Source organism: Lipotes vexillifer, unplaced genomic scaffold, assembly GCF_000442215.2.
Source record: "Lipotes vexillifer unplaced genomic scaffold, Lipotes_vexillifer_v1.1 scaffold429, whole genome shotgun sequence".
NCBI lineage: Eukaryota > Metazoa > Chordata > Mammalia > Artiodactyla > Lipotidae > Lipotes > Lipotes vexillifer.
Window position 1 is genome coordinate 204,128 of NW_006784171.1, and position 7,852 is coordinate 211,979.

The 7,852-nt window shown below is 35.6% G+C and overlaps 1 protein-coding gene across 1 annotated transcript in view; it reads left to right on the plus strand.

Annotated features, from left to right (window-relative positions):
* The first annotated feature begins 1,057 nt into the window (after positions 1–1,057).
* NDC80 (NDC80 kinetochore complex component) overlaps positions 1,058–7,852 on the plus strand; it is a 58,278-nt gene continuing 51,483 nt past the window's right edge. The window contains exons 1-5 of the mRNA XM_007456554.1: positions 1,058–1,158; positions 2,536–2,610; positions 5,459–5,582; positions 5,687–5,859; positions 6,553–6,655. Of these exons, the coding sequence (XP_007456616.1) occupies positions 1,058–1,158; positions 2,536–2,610; positions 5,459–5,582; positions 5,687–5,859; positions 6,553–6,655 (576 nt within the window). The remainder of the gene's footprint in view (positions 1,159–2,535; positions 2,611–5,458; positions 5,583–5,686; positions 5,860–6,552; positions 6,656–7,852) is intronic.

Below are 7,852 nucleotides of genomic sequence, written 5' to 3' on the forward strand. Positions count from 1 at the left end.
AAGAGTGTAATCAGTTTAAAAGACAAAGGAGAGCCCCAAGAAGTAAAAGGATAACCACAGATGTCCACTTTCTTGGAAACCAGGGCAGGACTTGAAAGGGCTAGGTGTGTAGTGTCTAATGCCTCAGAGTTAAGATAGGATCAAAAGATTTGTTAGTCATGAGTATCTCAGGGGGCAACCATTTCAGTAGATGGGAAGGGAATGAGATGTGAATGTGGTCTGAGAAAATGAAAGCAGTCTGTAGGCCAGATAATTTATCCTTGATGAGAGGGAGATTGAAGCACGAGGGGCAGTAATTGAATAATATAAGTGGGAAACAGTAGGTTAAGGACAGAGCAGGGGAGATGGACATTAGGAAAAGAAAACTGAATAGCTCTGTTCCAAAACCAAAGAAAAGGAAACATCAGAGGTAGTTCTTGTCAGTAGCCTCTGACTTCCCATTGAAATAGGCACAGCCAACAGTGGTGATGTGGTCTGAGTTAGGATTTAGGAGTTTACCATAAATACCCTGTGAAGGTAGGAATCATACCTTATTCACCTTTGTATTGTTTGCATTGCTTGCACACTCCCTTGTACATGGTAGGCAGTTAGTAAGTGTTTATGTGTGTTGAATTTTTTTTTTTTTTTTTTTTTTTTTTTTTTTGGCACGGGCTTCTCACTGCCGAGGCCTCTCCCGACGCGGAGCACAGGCTCCTGACACGCAGGCCCAGCGGCCATGGCTCACAGGCCCAGCCGCTCCGCGGCACTCGGGATCCTCCCAGACTGGGGCACGAACCCGTGTCCCCTGCATCAGCAGGCGGACTCCCAACCACTGCGCCACCAGGGAAGCCCTGTGTTGAATATTTTTAAATGGAGTTAAATAGATAGATGTTCCCTGCAAATTAGGATCTCACCTTACATGAACAAGCAAAGATAGCGGGGGAAAGACTATCTTGAAAAAACAGTGAAACTTGGCTGCCTTTCTGTTTTAGGGTAAAGATAATAGTTGTTGCTTAATGTACCATCTGTGTCTGGAAAGACTTGTTCATTACCAAATTCATGAATGCACGTCGTAAGCATGAAACGCAGTTCATTTTCTACGGGTGGTGCTGGCCGCCTCTCTATGCAGGAATTAAGATCCCAGGACTTAAATAAACCAGGCCTCCATACCCCTCAAACGTGAGTACCTATGCCTTATTGTCTTTGGCAAAGAAATCTTTAAAGGAGGTTAATACAAAGATGTAGTATGAGTCATATTGTGATGAATCTTATCTGTTCTCAGTGGTACCTAATTTGGAGTCAGTGAAGGCTAAAAAGTGGGCATGTTACTAGGTGTTGTGTTTTATCTCATTTGATAGTTAAATCTCCAAAGCCACGTCTTTTGCTAGGCAATCCCTGAGGGACTGCTAATTCTTTTTCAGCACTCTTCCACTCTTTTATTTTCCTTCTTTACTGTAGAGCTGCTTGTTTGAGCAGGTTCTGTGCTGTAACTTCTATTTACTGAGGTGTATCCAACTAGCACAGTTCTCAATGAAAGGTATTATTTGCCGACAATTAGCTGCAGTTTAGTAGCAGCCTACAGAACACCACTCCTCCAAACTATTTCCTCAGGATTCACTGGAACAAAAAGGTGCCCCAAAGAACTTGCTATTACTATAGTCAATATCCTGTAATGATCTGTAATTGAAAAGAATCTGAAAAAGTATGTGTGTGTGTGTGTGTGTGTGTGTGTGTGTGTGTGTATCTCAGTCACTTTGCTATACACCTGAAACATTGTAAATCAACTGGACTTCAATTTTTTTAATAAAAAATAAAATGAGGGGGAAAAAAGAACTTAAAATCATAAACTAATTTTTCCCTATGAATGAATTTCTTACAATTAAGAGAAGGATATTTGTAACCATGTTGAGTGCTATCAGTCCTTCTCTATTACCAAGGTACAAGTTACTTGCTAACTGTTCTTAAGTTACTTGGGTTTACATAGTATGAGCCTCTGCTACTTTTAGAAATTTGAAATATTTATACATTTTTTTCTTCTGAAATCAGAGAAATGTTTTGTACTGTTGCACATTACTACTCCAAAAGATTTGTGCCTTGAATTGCATTCAAAGCTAAAAGGCTGCCTTTGTCAATGTTTCTGGTCTGTAATTGACGTAACGTATGTTCTTAAGTGTAGCTGCAGTTTAATAAAGAGTGAGCCTCAAAAGAAAAAATTTTAAATGTGGCTATCATTCTATGAAAATATCTATTTTTAAGTCATTTCTTTTCCTTTGAAGTTGTTATCCATAAATGTACATATTTTAGGATAATTAAAATTAAAATGTAGATATGGGGTTTTTTCCTCCTTTCTTCTTAACATTTAGCGTTAAAACTCATACTATGTTGTAAGCCTATCCTATTTTTGATAGCTATGATTGCTGCTAAAAATTTTCATGATTTTGAATTATTCTTATAAGTAGTGAGGAAGAGGGGTTGGTTCCAATGTATTTACAAAAGTTTCTTGAACTAATATTTTTCCACTTGTTTAAAGAGTTTGTTTTTCTCCTTTTCTTAAAGCAAAGAGAAAACCTTTGGAAAATTGAATATAAACAAACCCACATCTGAAAGAAAAGCCTCTGTATTTGGTAAAAGGTAATGATTTTTTTTATTACTTCTAATAGAAGGGATTCTTATAGCCATGCATTGAGCTAAATGCTGTCAAAGTACAAAAAATTAGATGGCATGGTCCCTTTCAAGAGAAAGTTATAATCTAGTTTTCCTCTGTTTTAAATGGTTAAAATGTTTATATTTGCTTTAGGTTATGCTGAGATATATCAGCACATTTAGACCACTCTTTCATTGTTACAAGTGAATACTTGATTGAAAATTCTACACATAGCTTTCACATACTATGGAATCATAGCATTTTAAAATTAGGAACCATCATCTAGTCCAACATCTTAGCCAAAGACTTTTTTTTACTAAAATATTAAGGACTCCAAAGAGCTTTTATCTTGTGGGCTGTATCTGTTGATATTAACTATATTAGAAAACAAAACTGAGGAAAAAAAATTAGTACGTATTAATTCAATTTAAAATAACAGTAACCCAGGACTGCGCTTGTGATCCAGTGATAAAGAATCCGCCTTCCAATGCAGGGGACACGGGTTCTATCCCTGGTCGGGGAACTAAGATCCCATATGCGGTGGAGCACCTAAGCCCACGCACCACAACCACTGAGCTCGCACACCTCCACTAGAGAAGAGAAAACCCGCACGCCACAAGTAGAGAGAAGCCTGCATGCTGCAATGAAGAGCCCGCACGTCGCAACAAAAGATCCCACATGCTTCAACAAAGATCCTGCGTGCTGCAACTAAGACCCGAAGCAGCCAAATTAATTAATTAATTAAATAAGTAAATATTAATAAAATAACAGTAACCCATTACATGTTAACATAAATAACATGCTTTAATTTTTTAAAAACAAAACTATTTCAGTAAGAAGAGTGACGTTTATATTTTTGCAAATCTCTTTAATGTCTGGCTTAATAGAAGATAGCTAAATTCTCATATCTGCTTCTGAATTCAGTCTGTTATAATATCTGACATCATGTAGCCAGCCTCTGGAAAACTCCACTGTACACTCAACGAAAGAATGAGAATGAAAGGTGTGAAAAAAATCTTAATTTTATTGTGAAAATAGTTTTGACTTCTCGATCCCCTAGGGCACACTTTGAGAACCACTGTCTAGAGTAGATCAGTAGTTGCCTAGGCTGGGGGTAGGGTAAGGATTGACTGGTAAGGGGGATAAGATTTGAGATGATACAAATGTTTAATATCTTGATCGTGGTAGAGATTACACAGGTGGAAATATTGTCAAACCTCATCAAACTGTATGCTTTAAACAGGTGCATTTTATTCTAAGCAATTATACCTCAATAAAGTTAATTTTTTAAAGAAATTTCCAACTCCAAAATAGAGAAACTGTTCATCTCACCAAAAACAAAATATAACTTTGTTTTAAAACAAATGTTTATTTAATTATTTTGAAAATATTCAGAGATGACATATTTGTTACCTTATGAAAAGTCTTTGTCATGAACCCAAGTTAAACTGTTTCTGGTGTTTATTCTAGTTGATAAAAAAATCTTAAGGCATTTTTGTAATGTAACTTTCATCTCAGAGCTGAATGTCAGAGATACTGATGATAATGATTATAAAATCTAACTTTTGCTGAGCATTTTTGTAAGCCAGAAAAGTGGTATTTTATATCTCTTTTAATCAATCCTCAGAACTGCCCTATGTGTAGATACTGTTATTGTGTTCATTTTAGACATTAGGAAGTTAAAGCACAGAGGTTAAATAGTTTACCCAAGGTCATACAGCTAGTAACAGAGACAGAATTTTTAACCAGACTCTGGTTCTAGACCCTATTCTCTTAAACTCTAAGTTGAATGATACAGTATTTTGATTGGTTGGGAAATTCTTTTATAATTTAAAAAGCTATCTATTAGTACAGTTTTGTGTAGAATAAGAGCTGAGTATATGTGTATTCTTTCCTAGTAAAAAAAAAAAAAAAAATTAAAGATAAAGTAATAGCAGTATGTAGAAAAGTGGATCTCAAATAGCAAATTCTCAGGGGAAGAATTAGCTAATTAGCTAGTTAATCAGAGCAGTGGCATCAGAGCGCCCAAGCTAAAGAACTTTTAGAACCTGGTCAGGAGAGAACTTGAAAGCAGCAAGCAAACATGCAGGGAGAAATTGTTTTGATGAACAGACATTACAGCAGTGTTCATTGTAACTCAGTTTTGTGGCATCTGTCCAAAAAGGAAAAGTATTGTCCCAAGGATATTTAATAAACTACAATGGTTAGGTAAATTGGACCACAAAGAGAAGCAAAAGAAAGCATTATAAAGATTTAAACAAATGATGTTTTGTTTTGAGAGGAGGGGCTTAAGATGGAGCATATATGCTATAGCTATTAATGACTAAAAAGTAGCAACATATTTATGGTAAATAACAATCAGGTACATAATATTGCATGACACAATAACGTTTATGAAAAAAAGCACAATCTGTTTCAACATCTCAAATTTTCCTGCAATAAATAATGGTAAATAAAGGGGTTGGAAGTGAAGGAGCAATCATGGAGGGGCAAGTAGGATGTTGAAAGAATCTGGGTTATTGAATAGACCTGGAGAACAGTTGGTGCAGAAGACCTAGTGGACTCAAAATGCACAGTTTTAGAGGATGATGTATGTGTTAGTAATGCAGAGCACCAGAAGTGTACTTTTCTTCCCACCTCATTTTATACTTTAATCTTCATTATTTGCTCTTTTTTTCTCTGCTTTGAGTAAGAGAAATCTTAGTTAAATAAAAACCAAAGAATTGAACTTTAATGTTTGATGCTGATGTTAAAATATAAAATTGCCTTGAAATAATTTAGGCTTGACCACAGAAGAAAATAATTTTGACTGACTTTTTAAAAATATGTTTACAGAACTAGTGGACATGGATCCCGGAATAGTCAATTTGGTATATTTTCCACTTCTGAAAAAATCAAGGACCCAAGACCACTTAATGACAAAGCATTCATTCAGCAATGTATTCGACAGCTCTGTGAGGTATTTTATAATCTTAACTATTCGAAATTGTGAGTGTTTTCTTAAGTATTCTTCAATAATTTTCCTATTGTAAAATGTTTGATGTTTCATAAAAATTATTATAGTTTCTTTCAGAAAACGGTTATGCATATAGTGTATCCATGAAATCTCTACAAGCTCCTTCTGTTAAAGACTTCCTAAAGATCTTCACTTTTCTTTATGGCTTCCTATGCCCTTCGTATGAACTTCCTGACACAAAGTTTGAAGAAGAGGTTCCAAGAATCTTTAAAGATCTTGGGTTTGTATGTTATATTTCTCATTAGCCTAGAGAGATTGTTGGAACACAGAAAAGAATGAAACTCAATAAGTGTGTAAAGATTTTGTGTTAGAGAAATAATATATTTTAAGATGGTCACTATGGGCCACATATTCAAGATAAATTGAAAAGGTAAAAAAAACAACTTTTTGGAGATTATTACTGAACTACAGATGATAGATCATAAAGCCCTCAACTACTGATGTGACGAGTAATAGATAGAATAGAATAGCTACTGCAGATTTTATAGAAACAGAAAAGATAGGATTGAAGGCCTGGTGAAAATGGAGTAAGAAAGTCCAGAGAAGCCTGTGTAGAATAAACACAGGGGGAGAAATGGATTTGAGGAGCAGAAATACATACATGTGGTTTATTCGGGGTACATTGGATTTGAGGGAACAGTCTTTCAGGAGAGAAGTCCAGCATGTTAGTTGTAAATCAAGTTCTGCTTAGGGGATATATATACAAAGTAATCTGCAGAGAAAAAAAACAAAATACACAAAACCATTTGAGGGTAAGAAGACAAAGGAGAGAATCTCAACAAATATCTTGCTTCTAAACAAGTCGAGACTGTTGGTATATGTGTGGAATTTTTTTTAATGCAACTTCTTGCTTAATTTAGCCATTGTTTTTACAAAATTAACATACTGGCTTATGTTTTCTGATTTTTCATAGGTATCCTTTTGCATTATCGAAAAGCTCCATGTATACAGTGGGGGCTCCTCATACATGGCCTCACATTGTGGCAGCCTTGGTTTGGCTAATAGACTGCATCAAGGTATTTGATTTCTCATTTTAATGATATATATAGGAAAGATTTTTTTTTACCTCAGGGTATTTCTATTTCTCTCCCAATCTTGCTTTTACCAATTATCTCAAAATCTGCGTCAGTTTTCAAAGCGTGTTTTATTTTAAGTTCTTCAGAATGTTAATATATGATTCCAGAGGTGAGGAAAGGAAATATCACAATGGCAAGGAGATCATTTGTTTTCATGAGGTTTTACAGCTCAAAAACAAACAAACAGAAAAAAAAAAAAAACACAGCAAAATAAGTCAGTAGGAATTTCCCCCATAACATGAATTTGGTTTTCTTCCCCGCCCCCACTTTTTTTTCCCCCTTTTTATTTAAAGTCCATATTCATTGCAAAAGTTCTGGAAAATACAGAAACGCGTACACAGAAATTGGTATACTCATAATCCCACAACTCAGAGGCAACAACTTAAAACATTTCTTAGGATATAGTTTTAAAGGTGCATTTTTTGCTATGCAAATTATGTGTATATTTTCAACTTTTGATACATATTGACAAATTTCCCTCCAGAAAAATTGCACCAGTTAAAAGGTCCTCAACAGTGTCTGAGAATACCCATTTTCCCACATGATAGGCATTATTGTTTTAAAATCTTTACCCATTTGGGAGGTAGAAATGTAGCTTGTTTTAATATATTATTAAAGTGATTACGTTTTTGAATGATTTATCATTATCATTGCTATTTCTTATAACTTGCTTATAGGTGCTTTTTTGGCCTATTTTATATTTCTTTATTTCTTTCTAGTATTACTATAAGCCTTTATATATTGAACTCCTTACATATTAAGCTTATCAATGTTTTTAATAATTGACAACATGACAAGCAAAAGATAATATTTTTGTATTTGCAATTTTTGTTTTTAAACTTGAATATTCACACATTATAACTGCGTATTCACGTCTTTTGACTTTTTTATCTTGTTTATTTGCAAGATAGCCATTTTGTATGTCAAAAAGAGTTGAATTGGGCTTCCCTGGTGGCGCAGTGGTTGAGGGTCCACCTGCCGATGCAGGGGACACGGGTTCATGCCCCGGTCTGGGAAGATCCCACATGCCGCGGAGCAGCTGGGCCCGTGAGCCACGGCCGCTGAGCCTGCGCATCCAGAGCCTGTGCTCCGCAACGGGAGAGGCCACAACAGTGAGAGGCCTGTGTACCGCAAAAA